Below are 22,525 nucleotides of genomic sequence, written 5' to 3'. Positions count from 1 at the left end.
GAAGAAATTTTGGATAAAGATGTTTTGCTATTGGCACTTGGTTAATTTTTCACAGGTGTTGCCATCAATGCCAAAGGGGGAGATTGTTGGCAAGTGACTAGATATAAAGGCACAAATGTTGTCATTAATGGCAATAGAATCTTCTGGTAAGGTCGCTTGGACTTATGTTCAGTTTTGGTTTTGGTTTATTGAAAAAATTGACTAAGTATCTGGTTTATCCACTGAGATTGATCTGTCTACTTCTAGATTTCAGCATATCTCTGAAGATGTTCTTGGACCTATTTCCTGCTATGGTCGTCATCTTTTACAGCTATGTGAGTCTTATGGTCTTGTGATCTTGAATGGTCTATTTTGCTTTCCTAGCTTAGAGCTCTTTACTTGCTGGCCTCATTGCGGTGGTGCTAGTGTGGTTGATTATGCCCTTGCCTCTCCCTCCTTCATCCCCTTCATCCATAGCTTAACCATCTTACGCCTTCCTCTGGCAAATCATTCTCTCCTTAGTATCCATTTTCATCTTTCTCCGTATTCATCGCCTCCTCTTCAATCACCTCTTCTTGTCCCTTCCACTACCGCTCCCCTGCTTGCTTCCGTTTCCTTGATGGTAACAATGAGCTCTTTTGCTTACATCTTTCGAGACTCCCTAGTCTTGAGAGTTTTGATGATTCTTGTGAGGCCTCCTCTATGTTTGACTTGCTTGCGACGACTATTTAGGAGTTCGACCTCCTTTCCATACCTCACTGCCCATCACTTTCTCTCTGTAGCAAACGTCATAATACATGTCCTATGAACCAGTGGTTTGATATTGACTGCAAAGCTCTTCATTGCTCTATTCATTCTACTTTCGAGGCTCACTCCCCTAATTATGCTCATCTTCAGTTGGCTTACCTTCGTCTTCTTCACTGCAAGACATGATCTTTTACCGCTTCCCAATGTAAATCTCTTTGCTCCACGGTGATTTGTAATCTCCATCTTTTTTGGCGAACTCTTTTCCCCCGTAGTTCCTCCCAATCTTCCATTCTTGACTTTCGCTCCCTTATCACTCACACCATGGCTCTTTATGATATTCCAAGACAGCCTTCTATTCATCCCATTCTGCCTCCTTTCTGTCACCTATTCACCTCCTCCCACATTTTTGAGTCCATCAAATCCATTAGATGCAACAAAGCGACAGATGATGAGGGGTTTCAGGCTTAACTCTTCAAGTTTGGTGCCTCCATTCTAGGCCCCTATCTCTTAATATTATTTAATAAGGTAATTTGTACTAGGTTTTTTGATTTCTTGGTCTAGACATCTGATTTATCGAATCCATAAGACTAGTCCTGCCTCTGACCTTGAGAATCATAGGACTATTATGATCGGGCACACATTTTCCAAACTATATGCTACTGTACTTAATACTATGTTATCTAGTGAGCTCGACAGGAAGGGTTGTAGAGCTAGAGGACAAACTGGTTTTTGGGCTAACTACCAGACTATGGATCACATTTTCACTTTACGAGCTATTAATGAGGAGGCTACACACAGATCGAAGAAAATTTATTGTTGCTTTGTTGATTTTTGAAAGGCTTTTTATTTGCTCCTAGGATGGCTTTATTTCAGAGGCTTCAGGAGATTGGGATTCTAGACGTTACTAATGGCTATCATGAGTTTATACAAAACTGTTGTGGGTTGATTCAAAACTCCTGATGGTTTCTCAGTCCCAATCCATAACACCATTGGGGTAAAACAAGGTTGCCCTCTATATCCCACTTTGTTCGGATTACACATTGATGAGCTTGAAGACTTCCTTTTGAAGTCTTCGCTCCCAGGGGATGGTTGCTATTTACACCAAGTCTTGATCTCCAATCTCCTTTTCGCGGATGATGTGGTTCTTCTTGCTTCTTCTCCAGAGAGTTTACAAAGGCTTTTGGATGGTTTGGCTTCCTTTTGTATTCAGAAACAACTTGTGGTTAATTTGGGTAAGACACGGATTATGATCTTTAATTGCTTAAAGACTTCTCATCTTCATTTCTTTTTTCAGGGGCAAGAGATTGATATTACTTATTCCTATATGAATTTGGGAGTTAAGTTTTTAGGCCTCACTTTAGCATGAGACCAGCAATAGAGTCCAGAGTTAGTATGGGTATGGGTTCTCTTGCTATGCTTGAGAAAGAATGCTTTAGACACCATTTTCAAGATACCTTGTCCAAGTTATCCCACTTGGACTCCCTTGTTCGGCTGATTGTTCTTTATGGCTCAGTGGTGTGGGGGTCTTCTCTCTTTAGTTCTGACAGGGCCTTGATTGAGCAGGTTTAGACATTGCTCCTACGACACATTATCCGATGTCATAGATTTACTCCTCACAGTATTATTCTTGCTGAGTTTGGTGCTCATCCCTTTAGTCTTGCGGCTATTTTTTAACTAATTTGGTTCCTTCACTATCTATGTGGTTTTGCGGATTTAGTCGGTGAGTGTGATAGATATTCCTACTTGGCATATTGTTCTTCTGTTGCTATTGGATGTTTCGATATTAGCTCTCATGCTCGTTGCTGGTATTCACAGGCTTCTCTATTGAGCTTGATTGAGATTGACATTGATTGTCTCCCTCCTTATCAGTTCTCTTTGAATGCCCCTACTCATATCCTCCCTTCTAGACAAGAGTTAAATGAGCATGTCAGACTTGATATTTAGAAACAGTATATTACTACTACCTGGACTAAGCCTCATGGTGGCTTATATCCAAGGATGGCCTTTTATGCGGAGCACTTTCTAGAGATCAATGATGGGATTATTGTCCGTCCTAGCTACCTTTATCGACGATGAAGTCATGACTTTTGTATTTCTCTAGGGTCTTTAAGAGTTGGTTTTGTAATGCCCCCATTTTTACTAGGTTCCTACAATTGGCCAGGTCAGTTCACCATTGCGACCCTCATAAGCTGACAATGGGATTTGAGGGTCTCAGTTGTGTGGTTATAGGCTTTCCAGCAACCTAGGGTGTGTTTCGGCTCTGTTTGAGGGACTTACTATTTATAGAAAGTCAATTTGTTGGTTCCGATGAGCTCAGTTGAGTTAGAGGAGTTGGAAAATGCTCTCAGTTTTTATCTCAGGATTCCAATTTGAGCCCCAAGAATCTTGGAGGGAGCATCTTTTTATAGTAAGTCACCCCATCAAGTTCATTCATCATCTTTTATCATCAGGATCACTTTGGTGCTGTCAAATTTTGATTTTGATGCCTCTTCAGTTGTTTTTGCAAGACGGCTGAATTATTATTATTATTCATATAAATACGTTGAGGTTGCTATTTTTTCTAGTGTTGTTGGTTGGCCACCTCAGTATCATAGCTCGTTGGAACTGAGACGAAAAGTCTTAAATCATGGGAATAAGAAACAATGGCCTTACCTGTCAGAATTTTAAGTTATGGTGGAAAAGGTCATTTTCGGAGACAAAAGCAATTAATAAATCAAATTATAGTGGCACTTTTATATTTTAATGCTGTGTGTGGGAAGCTTCTTAACTTTAGTTCATTTGGGAAACTTTGTGCCATTTGGAGATTATAAATATGAGCCCATTTGATGAGTAAAGCATCCAATTATTTGACTATCTTATTTTTCTCTTGTTGTCTTTATGACATTTCTGAGTCTGAAGTTTGTGCCCTTGCTTCTAAGGGTTTGGGATCTATGGCTGAAGTATTGTAGATTTAATTCTGAGAATTCACAGCTGAAGTATTGTAGATTTAATTCTAAGAATTGTGGACTTTTGAGTTTTATTATCGTCTCCTCTTTCTGTATTAACTGTAGCTGAGGAGCATTTATACAATTGAATATTATAATTTCTCTATTGTTGGACGATGGTGTAGTTTGCAGATTGGAGTTTGTTTTAGGCAACATTTGTAAGGGTAGACTGTGAATGCCAAATTGAAATTGGACCAAGTGGCTTTTAGTTTGACTTTGCAATTGCACTCTACGGCAAAGACCAAGTTCTTAATTTTTAAAATTCAGTCCATATTACATAGTTCAAAGAAAAATAGGCTGGCTTCAAATTCTGATTTATAATCAGCCAACAATTAAATTCTATAAGGTTTGATGATGAATGAATTCAGAGGCTGGTGTGAATCATTTCAGAATTGTTTATTGGTGTTTGGTATTTATTTATGCAAAACTTATAAGGCCAAAATTAAATGAATTTGTGATTAGTTTCTTATACATCTTGCTATTGTGTTTGAAAATTTAAGACATCATATATTAAGTGGTAATTGGGCTGCTTGCCAAGTGTTTGACAAATTGTCAAACCATTGAAATGTGAAAGAAATTGATGCTTGATTTAACGATAAACAGACAAGGTTATTACAGTGGTATCAAAGCGGTTTCTTGCCATTCTATGGGGTGAATTTTTTTTATTTTTTTCAGATCTGCTATTACATCATCTCTCCAGTTATGGACAAACATAGGATTGGCAAATCTAGAAGTCATTGGAGTAATGAGGAAGTTAGCGTAAAAATAAATGCTTTGCAAGAAAGTATGGAGAAACTTAAGTTTCATTAACAAAGGTTGGAAAAGAGCTTGTTCGATCCAGCTACAATTGAGAGGCTAGCAAGGTATATGGTTTCCGCCTTTAGAAGGCCAACATCGAGGTTGCAGAGAAGGAAGCTTGAATTTTCCTCGACAGGTATCCATGATGCTGATGTATCTATATTTATGTTGATGATGGACTCATTTCACAGGGACATGTGGATGTGTCAGTGATGGATAGCAACACTGAGCTTCAACAAGTTGAGGCTCCCAAAGTAGTCGCTATGGTTAGTTCAGAGGCAGTTGATGATGTAGTTATCACTGACTTTTCAAACTCACAAGAGGAGGGAGTTGTTATTGGCAACTTATATGTCAGCTACTGTAGTATTTCTCTTGTGCAGGAGGCAACTGCTTCCTCAGGTGGGACCGATGCATGTATGGAGTCACCCAGCTATGATGTTGGTGATTTGGATGTTACAACGGACTTAGTGGATGTGGGTTCATGCTTTAGCGTGATTGATTCATAGCCTAACATAGAGTTGTGTGCAGAGTCAGATGACGACAATTGAGGCTCTGTCAGGTGGTGGGGATGCAAATAGTATGAACACATCTGATGATACATTTGATGATGCTATGAGTTGCACCGGGTATGATATCCCTTGCCAAGTATCAATTGATGACTTTGAGGTGGTTTTGGATAGGTCCTAGGATCAGTGTTTACAAGATCTATCTTTTGAGGTGGAAGCTGAAACATGCAGGGATATTGATATTGTGAGGGCTTCCATTTCTTCAGAGGAGGAGTTGACTGAGGTACATATTAGTTGTACCTCGAATTCAGAGTTGTGTGAGGGCGATAGCACACACGCAGTGAGTGATCTTGTGGGAGGTAGTTCTGATTCGATTTCCTATCATAGTGCAATTAGTGAGACATAGAGCTCGCATAGGAGGCAGGAGTTACAAAGGCATCATGTGATCAATCAGTTGAAGGTGAGTGAAAATGACATCTCTTTAGCTTTTGAGCATTATGATGTGATCCGTCAGATGCTGGCTACATCTGGTTAGGGTGCTCCTATGTCTGATGAGCACGGTGATAGTAATCTTTCTCTAGCAGAGGTTCATGCGCTTTGAGAGGCTGTCAGGATCTTGAAGCATAACTATTCATAGCTAGTTGCTAACAGGGATTACCTTCTGGAGTGGGGTAGCACCTGTTATGAGACATTGCTAGAGAAAGAGGAGGTGGTGGAGCTCACCCAAGAGCTTGAGGTGACTGTGGACTCTCTTCAGTGTACTCAGTGGGCTCTTCAAGAATCACAGTCATGATTGGATGTAGTGACCATGGAGTTGGAGCATGTTCAGACCACACTAGCCCCAGATCTAGTTCAGTTGCATATCGTGGTTGGTGGTGAGTTTGCTTCTACGGTTGGGGATGATGGACGTGATGATGTGGCCAACACATTCGTCCAAGATATGGGTGCAATAGTTATGGATGAGATGAGAGTATCAAGGGAGTTAGGCTCTCATGCTGATTTTCTTTTTTATGTTGGAAGTGAATTTATTTCTTCATCTCATACATCTGATAGCATTGGACAGTTGCCAATGCCACATTTTTAGAGGGATCAACTGTGGGTCATAGGGGAGCAAGTTGATGCTTTCACATATACTTTCTACTGCACAGAGTCCATGGAGTATCTACTAAAGAGTTCAGATGTGAGGGAGGATTCATACGGTGTTTGAGGGTAGTCTCATTTGAGGCTCTCGTGCTATTCGGAGATTGGTGGGAAATATTGTAGAGACTTTGTCTACTATGCTTCCCCACAGGGATTTCGAAGTTGGGTTTGCTGAGATGGTTGCTCAGGATCCTTCTCGACCAATAGTTGGAGTCAGAGATTGGAGCCATCTTCTGATTCCCACTTTCATGATGATGAGCCCTTGACAAAGATCAAGAGTTTTTATCAGCATTACACTGTGAGGAGTGCACATCACTTTTCTTTTGATCCACAGGTAGAGGACTTGGTTTCATGACGATGTGGGTTGGCTCTAGTTTCATGCCATCCATTATGGGATGGGTTAGCACCATCTTTTGCAGATGGGATTGACAACTACAAGTTAGACCCCTTGCAGTATCTACACACCCAAGACAGTTTGGCAGAGGTTGGAGTTAGTGGTAATGTTTCAATTACCTATGGTTATTACCATCTCCACAATGCAGTTGGGTGTGAGTATTAGTTTGATGGGGTGTGGACAAAGTTGCTATATCAATTGGATTAAGTTTCGATGGGTTGTCATCACCATTAACATCTACAATCAGTTCCCAGATGATTTTGTCCTTCATATTAGTTATCTCGGTGCTGATGCTACAGGAGTTTCTTGTACATAGCAGGGATAGTACGCAATTCTACCTTTGGGATCCAGGGTGATTGTGATGTTTATTTTGCTCCGAAATTGCTTGGGGACAAGCAATCTTAGGGAGGGAGGACTGTAATGTCCCTATTCTTAGCAGGTTCCTGCAGTTGGCTAGGCCAGTTCATCATCACGACCCTCATGAGCTGACAGTGGAATTTGAGGGTCTCAGTTGTGTGGTTATAGGCTTTCCAACAACCTAGGGTGTGTTTTGGCTCTGTTTGAGTGATTTACTATTTATAGTAAGTCAATTTGTTGATTCCAATGAACTCAGTTGAGTTAGAGGAGTTGGAGGATGCTCTCAGTTTTTATTTCGGGTTTCCAGTTTGAGCTCCAAGACTCTTGGAGGGAGCGTCCATATATAGTAAGTCACCCCGTTAAGTTCATTATGGTGTTGTCAGATTTTGATTCTGATGCCTCTTCAGTTGTTTTTGCAAGATAGGTGAAGTATTATTATTATTCATATAAATAGGCAGAGGTTATTTTTATAGTGTTGTTGGTTGGTCACCCTAATATCATACTCATTAGAACCAAGACAAAATGTTTTAAATCATAGGAACAAGTAACAATGGCCTTACGTGTCAAAATTTTAAGTTATGGTGGAAAAGGTCATTTTCAGAGCCCAAAGCTATTAATAAATCAGATTATAATGACACTTTTATATTTTAATGTTGTGTGTGGGAAGCTTCTTAAGTGAAGTTCATTTGGTAAACTTTGTGCCATTTGGAGATTATAAATATGAGCCCATTTGATGAGTAAAACATCCAATTATTTGATTATCTTATTTTGCTCTTGTTATCTTTGTGACATTTATGAGTCTGAAGTTTGTGCCCTTGCTGTAGTATAAGGGTTTGGAATCTATAGCTGAAGTATTGTAGATTTAATTTTGAGAATCCACAATTGAAGTATTGTGGACTTTTAAATTTTACTATCGGCTCCTCTTTTTGTATTAACTGTGGCTGAGGAGTATTTATACAATTGAATATTATAATTTCTCTGTTGCTAGATGAGGGTTTAGTTTGCAGATTGGAGTTTGTTTTGGGCAGCATTTGTAAGGGTAGACTATGAACGTCATATTGAAATTGGACCAAGCAGCTTTCAGTTTGACTTTGCAATTACATTCTATGGCAAAGACCAGGTTCTTAATTTGTAAAATTAAGTAAATATTACATAGTTTGAAAGTAAACAGGTTGGCTTCAAATTCTGATTTATAATCAGCCAACAATTAAATTCCCTTTTCATTATATTGCTATATGGTTTGTTGATGAATGAATTCAGAGGCTAATGTGAATCATTTCAGAATTATTTATTCGTGTTTGGTATTTATTTATGCAAAACTTATAATACCAAAATTAAATAAATTTGTGATCAATTTCCTGTACATCCTGATATTGTGTTTGAAAGTTTAAGACATCATATATTCAGTGGTAATTGGGATACTTGCAAGTGTTTGACAAAATGTCAAACCATTGAAATGTGAAAGAAATTGATGCTTGATTTAGCAATAGCCAGACAGGGTTATTACAGGTTCTCACCATCTTTGTGCTCAGACTGATCATCATATTGACAGAGAACGGATTTGTAAGCTGTGTACTTTTGCTGAGGTTGAGATAGAGACCCACTTTATTTTTAGATGCTCTATTTTTTATGAGATCAGAGAGAGATTTCATTGTTTGTTCCGAGACTGCTTTTATCTTGCAGCCTTCTTTTGTTATTATGATGAGCAATGTCTAGCGCTCTATCTTCAAAAGACCACTCTACTTTGTGATGATACTTTATAATCACTACTTCCTCATTGGCATAGCTCTATTCAGCCTATTATTGCTTTTTTTGCACCTTTATCTCCTTTGTGAATTGCGAAAAGGCCGGCTAGTTCTATCAATGGTCATTCTAGATCTGTTAGATCTGTCAGATCTCGTAGTGGTTTCTTGCATCAGCAACACTCCTCCATGAGTTCACAGAGACAACTCAGAGCTCTTGTCCATTCACAATCTTATCCTTCTATGACTGATTTCTATTTGCCAAGAAAGGAATCCTAGTTTTTTTCTTCTCCTCTCTCCTCTTCTTTTTCTTGTTGTTTCATGTTTTTCGCTTTTCTCAAACACCATTTGGTGCTCCTGCTGCTTTCAGCTTTCTGGTTGTATACTCTCAGTCCCATAGACCTTTTGTGGTCTTTTGTTCAACATTAATAATTTTATTTTATCTTATCTTGTCTTGTCTTAGATTGGCGTGCAATTCATTTCTACAATAACCCTCAGCTAGTTATAGCTTAATAATTTAGTTTAAACAACACCAATTTCCTTAACTAATTAGAAGTTTGACATTTTGTCAAACACTTGGCAAGCAACTTAATAGCATTGATATGAATTCCAAATAATTTAAAGATAAAGGAAATTTCTCGATAATGATAATGATTGCCAAAACTAGTTAAGATTTCAAGGAAATATTTTGCAAATTGTTTGCTAGGTCAAATGAACACTAAAATTCTGAAATCTTCAATGAACACTAGTTTTGACATTTATCGCAAATATATTCTTCAAACTAATTATGAAATCAAAATTTCAAAATCAATTGCTTGGACTTGATGTTCACTACACATACCAATTGCAGATATTTAGACCACTATTTAAATGAGCAGTAAATTTGAAAATGTCAAACCCCAAAGACAAGAATGCAAACCTTCACAATTTTGAACTCAGGTCTGCAATTATCGTTACAAATTTCAAAGATGCCCAGAATGATAGCAGTATTAATCTGGTGTCCAATACCAAATTAGTCCACTCTCTGAATTATCAAAACTGACACTTCAATTAGTGAATTCTTCAGCCAGTAGCCACCTCCTAGTAACAACAAAAACATAGATTAAGAGACCTCAAATGCATATAGATCCAATCGCCCAACACAATTTAATTCAACTTAACCATTTCATAGTATTACATCTGACACAAACTCTCAACACTGGTGATTTATAACACAAGAGCAAGGAAGCTCAATCCAATGTAATCAAAGTCAAACTCTAATCTGCTATACCTCAGCAGTAGATGACATGCAGAACTCAGAGATTCAAAACCCTTCTAGGAAGTATCAAGTAATAAATAATATCTCCCAACCACAGTTTATACGGTAAGAGGTATCAATAATAATTATCAAAATTTTAATCCACAATACCTCAACTATGGATTAAAGGCACATCCCAGCTTCAAAACACTTATACTAGCAAGGGAATGAAAATCAAAACTTTAGAAAAAGCCACAAAAGCAACAAAAGGAAATAAATATCCAAACGTGCTTTTCTCAACAAATGGGCTTGTATTTATAACCTCCAAATACCCTTGTTCTTGCCAAAATGTAACTTCACTCAAGAAGCTTCACCACACAACATTAATTAGAAGTTTTCATTAGATTATTTCACTTGAGTTGGCTTAACTAATTCATAGATGGCTCTTTCTAAAGATAATCCTCAACTTAAGTTCAATTATGAAGTTAAATTATAACTTTATAATAAGTCATTTAATAATTTAATAATAATTTGGCCACTAAAAATATAATAACTCCCAATATACTCATCATTTAAATATGTCGTTTGAAAATAGGAGTCATACCTATTATTTCTCAATGTGACCAAATGCACTTTCCAAAAATTGAAAGGGTCCATCTAAATTAATACCCAACTTACCCACAAATAGTAAGTACACAAAACTAAGCCTAAACGAAGTCCAATTTGAGCCAAACGAAGACCAATCTGTACCTTACTGAATAGTGGAGAAGATAAGACCCTCCCAAACCAAACCACTGCCTCAGAAGACCATCTATCCACAATAATTAGCCTACAAGGATCACAATAATAGGCTAATCTCTCAAACTCCAATGCCAACAAAAATAGGGACATTATTTTGTAATGTCCTTGCTCAAATCTGCTCTCAAAATGCTGATAAAGGCTCAAGGAATTTCATTAAACAACTCACATGCAAGGGTCATATAACTGATATAGTATTTCAGTTTGCTTTAATGACTCTTTCTTCAATTTGCATCAATGAGAATCTTTTTCAAGAAGACTCAAAATTGACTATACAATGACCTAACATTAATGTGCAACTTATTTTGACAATATTCAATGCATATATGTAACTAAAAACTACTTGCAATATTATGCTGTTATAGCAAATAGTAATTATGAAAAACACTTTGGATGCAACCTATGATGGCGTTAATGCACTTATAGCCAAGTGGCATTAATACAAACACTTGTTATGCAAAATTATAACATTATTTATGCCAAAAGAGAACTTACAGCCAATTGACATTTTGTCAAACAATTGACATGCAAACTGATAAGCTGATCATGAATGATAAATACATATTCAATTACAACTATATCAAACCAGCAACTTATATCTCCTTTATTGCACATAAAATGTCAACTACAATGCTAGTATGAAATTGCCAAGACTTTTGACTTACATTCGCAAGAATAATGCTTAAATCTGTTAGAAACTTTCACCTACAGCCTTACCTTCTAATATGCATCTAAATGATAAGAAAAATGCATGAAATATCCAAAGGAACCTGATTGTAGATGACTGTAATAGTTTTCACCCATGCTGCCTTTCTGCTTTGCTATTTTGGATTTTCTTTTTTGCTTTGCTTTTTCGGATCTGCTTTATCCGATCATTTTTTTGGATTGCTTTTTCGGACTGCTTTTTCAAACTGCTTTTTGTACTCAAATATTTTTTCTCAATGTAGCACAAATAGAACACTGAAGTATCTTCCTCCCAGCTGCAATAATTCAAGTGATATTTCACACCCTCAAAATTGTTATCAATACGAAGTTTTCGTTTCCTATGACAAAAAAGTAATCTGCAGAAACCCTAGGCTCCACAAAGTGAAACAACAATAACAACATCAAATCTGCCCTACCGAGAATGGAGCCCAAGATGCCTATTTATTCTTTTTTCTCCACTTTCTCTAGAAACTTCTAGAACATTATTTTATTTATTGACTTTATAAAATATTCTATAATTCAAGTCACTTTATTAAATTAATTAAATATAAAGTTACCTTTTAATATTTGTTTATTTGATAACTTTATAAATAATTAACTTAATACCACTTATTTATTTAATTAAAATAATTAATTAGTCATCCTCATAAAATATTCATTATTTTGGACAACTTAATTAATTAAATTACCTCCAAAAAAAAATGACATGACAGTCCGCCCCTCTGAAATTGCTTGTCCCCAAGCAATCTCAACAACAAGTACCATTCTCCTGCACTTGGATCCCAAGTGAAAACCTGTGTAATGTCCCAATCCTCACCATACCCGTGAAGAAATCATCAGCATCAACAATACAAAAATTAGCAACTAAGAAACTGCACTCAACACCCAAACAACTGATATCACTGACAAAATCATCTAAAGACCAACTATAGATGCCGATAGAAGAAACCACTCTACGGAACTCAAGCCAACTGAAACATCGACTCTGTCAAAACTCAAGTCCCTGTCTAACTTGTTGGTAAACAGATTGTTCTTCTTCTGACTCTATTTTCAACTTGCCCAATTTGTAATGAAGAACAACTTTACACAACAGTTGGGAAACTGTTTATGAGAATAACTAGTTTCCCTCTAAATTAAGGTACAGCTCCCTATGTGAAAAATATTCAATGAATTATGTTTTGATCCTAAAACTAATGCAGGGTATGCTCTTAACCTGAGAGCAAAAGAGGCAAACCGAATTAAGCCTAAACAGAACTTAATCCAGGCAAGAAAAACTTTCTAATCTATAAATCAAGCAATAGAACTCACAATTCTTATGAATCCATATACTCAGCAACTTTCTATAGAAACGTAAATGAAACATAAAGAGCTTCTAATTAGTTCCTCTCTGAGAATCCCACAGCACATCTTACTGAGGTTTATTCACATCTTTGCAACAAAAGAATGAAATCCTTTCCTTCCTATTGTAACTCAGATTAAGAGAAAGAACCATCTAATTAACTAACTGGAACAGAAATTATTGACATAAAACACCCTTTATTGACTCTGCAATATCAAGTCTTGTTACATCAACAAATTAGCCCCCTCTACTCCAGCTCTATGACTGTATGCAGAAAAGGTTGAACCCTCTACATGCAATGAAATGAAATATCTAAACTAAAATGCCCCCTCTTTCCCTTCAGCTCTCTGACTGTATCCAGAAAAAAAAGAACCCCTAAAAGAAGACCCCCCCTTTTTTGATTACTTCAATGAAATTCCTATTTAACAATTCCCTTCTCATGACCTTTCGGTTACCAATGTAACTCTCTCTTTGGAAGAAGTCATTATTTCCTCTAATCCCCTTTTGGTTGATAGCCTTTTGTTTTTAAATATAATGCCTTTGTAATTTTGAATTTGAAACTTTACATCAATTACACTTTGGTTAGTGTAATCGAACCATGGATTAATAATTGATATTCTGCATTTATAAACAAGTGTCTATTTTGCATTCAGTGGGTTCCTCCTATACATCTTTTCTGACCTTTCATATTCTTCAAACTTCAAGGGGTTATCTTCTTCAATAACTTTAGTTACTGGGGCAATGAATGAATTTGCGAGGGCATCATCCAGAGTTAATGTCCAAGGCTCTTCAAATTCGAGAAGCTTTCTCAAATGACTATCAAAATCTTGCCACTTTCTTTGCTTCCATTCATCTGCACTGTTACCAATACTAAATCCATGCACTCTCCTCAGATTTTCACTAATTGTGCTGATAAGCTCCTCAACAGTCGTAACAAGACCAACAAGAGTGCCAGGAGCAAGTTCCAAATGTAGTTCTGGAACGATAACCCTTGCACTATCTGACTTTATAACATCCTGACTAAGGTCTTCTTTGTTTAAAATATGGGTAGTAATCTTCTTTCCCTTCTCAGATATACTACCGCTTGGCTTTACCTCAGAGTTATGATAACTGCATATATCACAGGTGGAAGCCATAATGATCACTTCCTTGAAGTATGGAATATTAGTTACGAACATTCGAGTTTCGCATTGTGCTGCACATGCCCCACAAGTTGCTGGAAAAGTCATTACCTCTTCAAGGGTTGAATATTTAAAGAGCATTGCAGCAACCTCAGCACTATTACCTTGAGCAATAGCTCGGTGCACTAACAGTGTCCCAACAGAACCATGTGGTTCTCATTTAGTTCCTGTAGGTACATATCTTGTTCCGTCCTTGCAAGTAAGGGAATTCTGGTCCATAGTTTTTTTAGCAGCTATTTGACCATTATCAGGAAGAAATCCTAAAGCTTCTTGTTGCTCAGATGTACGGTTGTAGAAATTTACAGAAAGTAACGGATTTTGAGATGGAGAAAACGGGTTCTCAATGAAGCTATTTCCAGCTGGATCATCAACCATGAATGTGAAAGGTTTTTTTTTTCTTTTTTGTTGCACATAAATTCAAGTTCACTAGGAAGTAGTCTAATGCTTCTATTGTCTTCGGATCTATTTTCCTACGCTCTTCCTAAAGTGCTTGAATTTCATCAAAGTCTAATTCTGGGGCCTTTATACAAGCAGAATCTGATTTTACAACTTGTCGATTCAGTAGCAAAGGATCCTCTGGAACATTTAATGTGTACACGCATTCATGAGGCTGAAGTTGGCCAGCAAACTGAACTTCATTGTTCTTTTCACCACAGTGTGGGCACTCAAAGGCCATCAAGACCACCTCCCTAAAATGCAGGATTTGTGTAAGAAGCAATCGTGTTGTACCCTCTTATGGCAGAAGAGGCTATATTCGAATCGTCAACATGAAGGAAGTGGAGGAGTGCAGAGAAAGCTTCGCCAACGTATTCAAATGCAATTACAGGTCTTGAGCAACAAAGATTTGATACTAGAATGCCACAAGGCTGGTAGGTGAGAGCTAACAAATAACAATAGCCTGCTGCAATTTGTACCACAGGAACATTCTCTAGATCACCTTTCAGCAAATGTGGTCTCTGATCTTGTGGCTCAGTTTGGTGACCAAGTGCAATGGCTGCTTGGACTGTAAAAAGTCCATCTAGTGATTCCACAAGTCGTGGAGTAGTGGCAGATCAGGAATAGTAAGAACAAATATTCGAAGAACATAGCACCGAATTTCTCCAATGACAGTCCAGAAAGGAAGTATGCACAAAGAGTATATACAAGTGCTTCTAGTAACATTTGGGGCAAATTAACTACACTGTGTGCAACACAATATGAAGAAACTCTGAAGAATCTTTGGGATCTTTGTTTGTAAAAGGCTGATCGTTGTAGCATGTGAAGAGGAAGCTGAACTAAGTTGATGAGCATCACATTCATTATTGTAACAAACCCCAAGGCTCTGACTAAATTCATTTCTACTTGAGAATAGACTCCTCCCACTTATAATGATCTTGGTTCCTTTGAGGATTTGAAAATTTAGGTTCTGAGCAATGGATGCTTGTAGAGTTCTCAAGATCTTTTTTATTGACTGAGCTACTTATCACAAGTATGCCTGCGAAATTAGATGCCTCGGATTCTACATCATCAATCACTTTGCTGAATCCTAAGACATGTTCCTCACTTGAAAGGGGGAGATCATTTTTAGTGTTGCTCATAGCAGAATTAGCATATCCTATTGAGAGAGCCTCGATGGATTTATCAATGACTGAATTGCATGATCCTTCACCCACAGAAGCTTCAAATTCTCCCTTTACACTCATATCTTCTGCTACATCTAAAGCCTTCTCCATTTTGTTCAAATTGGTTTCTTCAAGATCATCAAAATGGGAAACAAAGAGGGTGTCAGAAATCACCTGAGAGGAAGTCTCGGTAATGAATTCCACATTGCCATCTCCTGTAGTTTTCTCTGGAAGAGCATCTTCCAGTTCTTTGCTTTCACGTATATCCAATGGAGGCCCAGATACTTCAACCTTCTCGGTGTTGATTTGAGTTTCAAGTTCTGCCTTCAACTCAATGGGCATCACTTCTTCTTGGTGCAGAGAGTTAATTTTGTCTGAAACATTTCTATTCTCATCCAGGATGTTTGAATTGACAGGACTAACCTCTTTTTCTGCTACAAGAGACTGGGTTGAGTCTGGCTCATTGAAGTTGTTAGGTTCCAGTTTCTCCTCTATAGTAATATTTCCCATAGATGCTTCAGACTTCTCTACCTTAGCCTCAGTAAGCATTCTTCTTGCTTCTGGCTTGAGAGTAACATTCTTCTCAAAATCTGGAGCCTGAATTGATGTTTTGCATATATCATTCTCTACAATAGGAGGCAGAGTTGAATTTGGTTCTTTGAGGTCATCAGGTTCATAATTCTCCTCTCTATCAACAAAATCAATCTGAGGTGATGATTTTGACTTGTCTTCTTCAGGCTCAAACCCAGTAACCTTCATTTTTTCCTTGCTCCAAAGTAGCAATCTCCTGCAAAGTGTTTGCCTTACCATCCAATGCAATCGAACTGTTTGAAACTTCAGCTCCTTGCTCTTGATCAAGAATTGATGATGCGCAAATTTTGTTGCCTTCAACAAGCGGCGGGTTATCTATAGTTTCTCTGTTGTTGTTAATTGTGTTTTTAGCATCCTCTTTACTTTCAGCTTTGCCTACCTATAACGACTTAGACCTAGACTCAAGACTGACTAGATTGACTTGAGACGACCATGTGACTCCAATAATGCCAAAAAAAATGGGTGACTTAGAGTCAAGCAACATAACTAACACTCACACCCAATTGCACTGTGGATATGAAAATAGCCATAGGTACCTGAGTCACTGCCACCAAATCAAATCTCTGATAAACTATCCTGGGTGTGTCGATACTGCAGGCTATGTGACTTGCAATTGCCAATTCAATCAGCAAAAGATGGTGCCAATCCATCCCATAATGGATGTTAAGAAATTGGAGCCGATCTACACCTGCGTGAAATCAAATCTTCTATCTCTAAGTCAAAAGAAAAATGATGAGCGTACCCCCACCATATAATGCTGGTAGGAATCCCCAAACTCCGCTACTGACTTACCATCATTGAACTGGGAATCAACAGATGGCTCCAATCTCTGACTCCGAGTGGCTGTAGGCTGGATAGGACCCTGTGCAATCCACTCAACAAACCAAACCTCAAAATCCTTGACAGCTTCACACAAGGCATGAACCTCTGCCAAAGAAAGGTAACCCCCACAGGACTCATTTGTCATAGAAGCACCCCAACCAATAATGGCCAACAACTGACGAACAATATCAAAATGCTCAAGAGCAGTAGTGATATCTCTCTTGCCAACTCTCAACTAGTCAGTCACATGGTGACTCTGTACTACGGGCCTCCTATTAACCGTCTTGAATACGCTGTCCATACTATGAGAGAAAGCTGAATCAAACGAACTCCCCTCAAGATCACCAACGCTCAATGTACTTACATCTAAGTACACCTCCACACTCTGAACACAAGCATCAAACTCATCCTCATCTAACTCTGAAGAAGCTGCTGCTGAAACTATCTCATCATCACAATCTCCAGCTCCCTTGTCCTCTATAACTAACTGAGAGGCCAGATCCTAACAAATATTATCAAGGGTCACTGACAAAGTAACTCCCTCAACTGACAAGGTAGCCCTGGCTGAAACAAACTCCTGCCACTCAAACTCTACCTCATCCTCATTCATCTTTAGTTGGTTCCTCAAACTGTGTAAACCATGCGGAGTATCTCTAGCTTCATCCTTGAAGTCCTCCTGAAGTATTGTGTGCCCAACATCTTCCTCCAAGCTAGTCTGATTTTTGTCCTCCCTAGATTTGGCTATATGCTGGTCACCAACTGTTGCAAACTCCTTCTAGAGGTTTCTAGATACCTCACTTGTAGAGACCTCTTATTCCTCTTTCTCTTTGTTCTGTGATGTAGTGCTCGTAAACATGGAAACCATCAATTCATTCATCCTTTTCTGACTTTCATCAAACATTTTCAAATTTTGTTTAAGCTTCTTCATATCCTTGTCCCACTGCTTCTGGGTACTTTAAGTAAACATGATTAACTAACTGATCCAATGTCCAATCTACTCAACAGAATGGTAGGTCAATAGCTTTGATACCACTGTAATGTCCCTGCTCAAATCTGCTGTCAAAATGCTGATAAAGGCTCAAAGAATTTCATTAAACAACTCACATGCAAGGGTCATATGACTGATATAGTATTTCAGTTTGCTTTAATGACTTTTTTTTAATTTGCATCAATGAAAATCTTTTGCAAAAAGACTCAAAATTGACTACACAATGACCTAACATGAATGTGCAACTTAATTTTGACAATATTCAATGCATATATGTAACTAAAAACTACTTGCAATATGCTGTTACAGCAAATAGTAATTATGACAAACACTTTGGATGCAACCTATGATGGCATTAATGCATTTATAGCCAAGTGGCATTAATACAAACACTTGGTATGCAGAATTATAACATTATTTATGCCAAAAGAGAACCTACAGCCAATTGACATTTTGTCAAACAATTGACATGCAAACTAATAAGCTAATCATGAATGATAAATACATATTCAATTACAACTATATCAGACCAGCAACTTATGTCTCCTTTATTGCACATAAAATGTCAACTACAATGCTAGTATGAAATGGCCAAGACTCTTGGCTTACATTCACAAGAATAGTGCTTAAATCTGTTACAAACTTTCACTTACAGCCTTACCTTCTAATATGCATCTAAATAATAAGAAGAATGCATGAAATATCCAAAGGAACTTGATTGTAGATGGCTGTAATAATTTTCACCAATGCTGCCTTTCCGCTTTGCTATTTCGGATCTGCTTTTTCGGATTGTTTTTTCGGACTGCTTTTTTCAGACTGCTTTTTCGAATTGCTTTTTGTACTCAAATATTTTTTCTCAATGTAGCACAAATAGAAGATTGAAGTATCTTCCTCCCAGCTACAATAATTCAAGTGATATTTCACACCCTCAAAATTGCTATCAATAGGAAGTTTTCGTTTCCTATGACAAAGAAGTAATCTGTAGAAAGTTCCCTAGGCTCCACAAAGTGAAACAACAACAACAACATCAAATCTGCCTTGCCAAGAATGAAGCCTAGGATGCCTATTTATTCTTTTTCTCCACTTTCTCTAGAAACTTCTAGAACATTATTTTATTTATTAAGTGACTTTATAAAATATTCTATAATTCAAGTCACTTTATTAAATTAATTAAATATAAAGTTACCTTTTAATATTTGTTTATTTGATAACTATATAAATTATTTACTTAATACCACTTATTTATTTAATTAAAATAATTAATTAGTCATCCTCATAAAATATTTATTATTTTGGATAACTTAATTAATTAAATTAATTAAATCAAATTACCTCCAAAAAAAGGGACATGACAAATTTCAAGGTATCAAATTCAATATCTCAACATAAAACCAGCTTGAACATGGTAACTAAACTAAAGATTTTTCATTAGAGCAAGAAGACGACAAAACAAGGTCATACAAGCAAAAATGTTGATGCAAAAGAAGTCCCATAACCAAATTTAGAAGCAAATACAGCAAGATAAAGCATAACAAGTTATTAGACTCAAAGCACAACAAATATTAGACTCACCTGAAGCCTGGTCTTTATAACCCATAAAGGATTGGTAACAGTGGCAGTGGCAGCACCTGCGCCTGCTGCTGCTATCATATTGGCTCCTACTGAGATTTCACTATGTGGATCTAAAGAATAAACAATCATACAATATTATACAAGAGTAATAATTTCAAAAACCACACTAATTAAAATCATATCAAATAAACAGATATTAATTATTCAAGCTACGATTAATCCATAAATCTCAATAAAAATAAAAATTTAGCAAGATGGCAGCAAATATACATTACCATTTTGTGGCTGCAGAAAAAACTTCAGTTGCTCATATACAGTGAAGTACACCTGCAATTCCCAAAATTAAATTGACTTGATGTCATTTCAATAATTAAGTGAAATAATACATCCACCATTACCATGCCAATTTATAAATTTATATCTAGTTTATTTTTAAGGGGAACAAACAGAATGCCTATCATGACATGTGCAACTAAGCAAGTTATAGAAGTTAGAAAAATAAAACCAAACAAATATAGCTAGTTTAACAGGTGTATCCTCTTTAACTATTGCATCAAGAGGCATCCAAAACTGATCCTACTAGAATGAAGCATGGACGAAACAGTGTAGCCCCATAAAATGAGCTCAACTGAATTTCTCTCGAGTATTGTCAAATGTTTGATGAAATGCCAATGGATTAATTCTGGCATTCACTATAATTTTTTTCTTTCTCGTCGAATGTTTCAGAAATTAACATGATGTTCATAGCAGAGAATTATAAATAAACAATTTGATTAAAAAAAAATTCCTAAAAGGCTGAACTCAGAATTATTGTTCAGTTTTTATTTAAATGTTCGATGTAACAAACAAATTTTCCTAACAAATTTAAAACTCCTGATGATCTAATACTTGATTCCATTTCACATGAAAAAGACTTCCCTCAACTATTTTAACTAGAAGGTAATAACTACTTCCTATTCAGTTTACAAATTATAATCATCTAATGTAATTAAATAAATGAATATGCTGCTAACATTTTTAATCATTCTAACTGATAACATGTTCAACGGAAAGTAAAGTACAACTATCAACTAATATCTTTAATCTAATTGATAACATGTTTAGCTGAAAGTAAAGTAACAACTATCTATAGTAACAACTATCTATTTAATCTTTTAGGAATCTAAAGGTAGGTGCAAAGAACATACAAAATTAATGGAGAAATCCCTTTATCATGTTGTTCAAGCCTTGGCATTGGTGAAAGGAGAAGCATTGACATAGGCTCGACCTCCCAACCACGGACCATACTTATCCCCACACATCCTAACTTAATAGAACGGCCCTCCCTACCTCGGGATCGGGCTTGGGATGTTCTTAAGTCCATCCATTTGAGTTACCCAGTGGTTTGAGTGTCCCATCAGTTATTTCTAAATAGTTGAAGCTTCTGGACAAACAAATAAGATCTCATGATTGGCACATCTGCCTATATCTACCCTGGCCAAGGATTTCAAATTGGATTCGTAAACCCAATCTCCACCACTTGACTTGACAACAGGTTTCATCATTAGGACATGCATGAGCTATTATATGTGTTTGTTACATAGTTATCTGATTTCAATCTTGATTTTTGCAGGTTATCTTCACTTCTTCACCATTTATGGCTTCCATGCCGATGAATCCTAGGTGCATGAGAGGTTATATCCACTCTATCTTGATTACACCTCTTCACCATTGATGGCGTCTTTGCCGGTGAATTTCTCGATGCTTGATCATTATGACATCATTCACACTTCTACTAAATATATGAAAAGAAATGAAATATTACTGACAGGATCTTTATCTCATGGATTTTATTACAGTTTTCCATCTTCCATATAACTAAGACAATCTCATGATTATTGATAATAACCGACATGATATCGGTTTCTTGTAAAGCTCCGACTAAGGAAACTATGTCTTAATACATTCAGCCCAGTATTTTGATCCAACAACAGTAATAGAATTAACAAGGATAGATGAACAATAACAGAACTCAGACTAAGTGTAACATTGAGTAAAGAGAAAAAGAGACAAAGCAAGCAATAATGAAATGAACTTAGCATGACCTATAGCAAGATAATGCTCCCTCCCACGGCCGGATTAGATGAACTTCCACGGCTTCCTTGCTTTGAATTGGTAGACAGATGATGAAGAGAAATAAGGGATTCAATTCAAAATGTTATGATGTGAATTTCAGTGTCAAGTTGAGACTAACTTGGCTTGCTTAGCTTCGGGCAGATGTAAGGAAAAAGATAATGGAGTATGAAGAAAGGTTGTGTCAAATACGATCCATGATATGCTATTAATTGGCCAGCCTTGGCTCTTCGGCTACCTTTGGTTATCAAGTAGGCCATTCAAATACATCCAAATTCGAAATATAGAAGAAAGAAATAAAGAGGGAAAAAGAATAAGGAATTGAAGAGTTCTAATTTTTATTTTATTATTATTATGCACTCTTATATACATTCATGTGTATAGATTGGTGAAATGACATCATTAGATTATAAAGCTATAATTTATTGGTGTCACTTCATTTGTATATATATATATATATATGTTCGTATTTTAAGGGTGTATAATAATGATTAAATAAGAGATTTCAATAATAAATCTTTAAAGGTATGAATTTTATATTTTTAATTTAGATTAATTAAATTTTATTATATTGTTTTCTTAATAGCTCTGTGGTCCTATAATGCAATCTGTGGTCAAGTCTTTGTATCCTTTCCAAGGTAGTCTTAGGTCATACCGGTTGATCCTGATGATTGGACCAATCGACAATCCCCTTCTGATGATCCCGTTTAGCAATGCTTCCCCTCTTTTCAGTCTTGTTCCTGCAATCACCCAAGCAAAACATTCTCGCCAAGACATTAATTCAAAAATATATTGATCATTAATTCCAATCAAACAATTGACAATTATAGGTTGCTTGATTATTTTTATCAACGTCTATAATAACTATTCATTTCACATGATCATGAAAGAAATAATTCATTATTAGTTGGTACAATGTATATCATTAACTA

General features: G+C 36.7%; 1 protein-coding gene and 1 pseudogene across 3 annotated transcripts in view; both read right to left on the bottom strand.

The window, feature by feature from the left end:
- LOC149571553 (nicotinamide adenine dinucleotide transporter 1, chloroplastic-like) overlaps window positions 1-22,525 on the bottom strand; it is a 193,966-nt gene that overhangs the window by 11,163 nt on the left and 160,278 nt on the right. For all 3 annotated transcript variants that reach the window (XM_089813068.1, XM_089813070.1, XM_089813069.1), the window contains 2 exons: window positions 19,757-19,808; window positions 19,482-19,591 (listed from right to left, as the gene is read on the bottom strand). In XM_089813068.1, the coding sequence (XP_089669194.1) occupies window positions 19,482-19,591; window positions 19,757-19,808 (162 nt within the window). The remainder of the gene's footprint in view (window positions 1-19,481; window positions 19,592-19,756; window positions 19,809-22,525) is intronic.
- LOC149571555 (zinc finger chaperone ZPR1-like) lies at window positions 13,365-16,267 on the bottom strand (annotated as a pseudogene).

This window comes from Cupressus sempervirens, chromosome 2 (genome assembly GCF_028749045.1).
Source record: "Cupressus sempervirens isolate cs-2001-9-10 chromosome 2, ASM2874904v1, whole genome shotgun sequence".
Classification (NCBI taxonomy): domain Eukaryota; kingdom Viridiplantae; phylum Streptophyta; class Pinopsida; order Cupressales; family Cupressaceae; genus Cupressus; species Cupressus sempervirens.
Note: the sequence above shows the minus strand (reverse complement) of the source record. Positions and strands in the feature narration are given on the sequence as shown.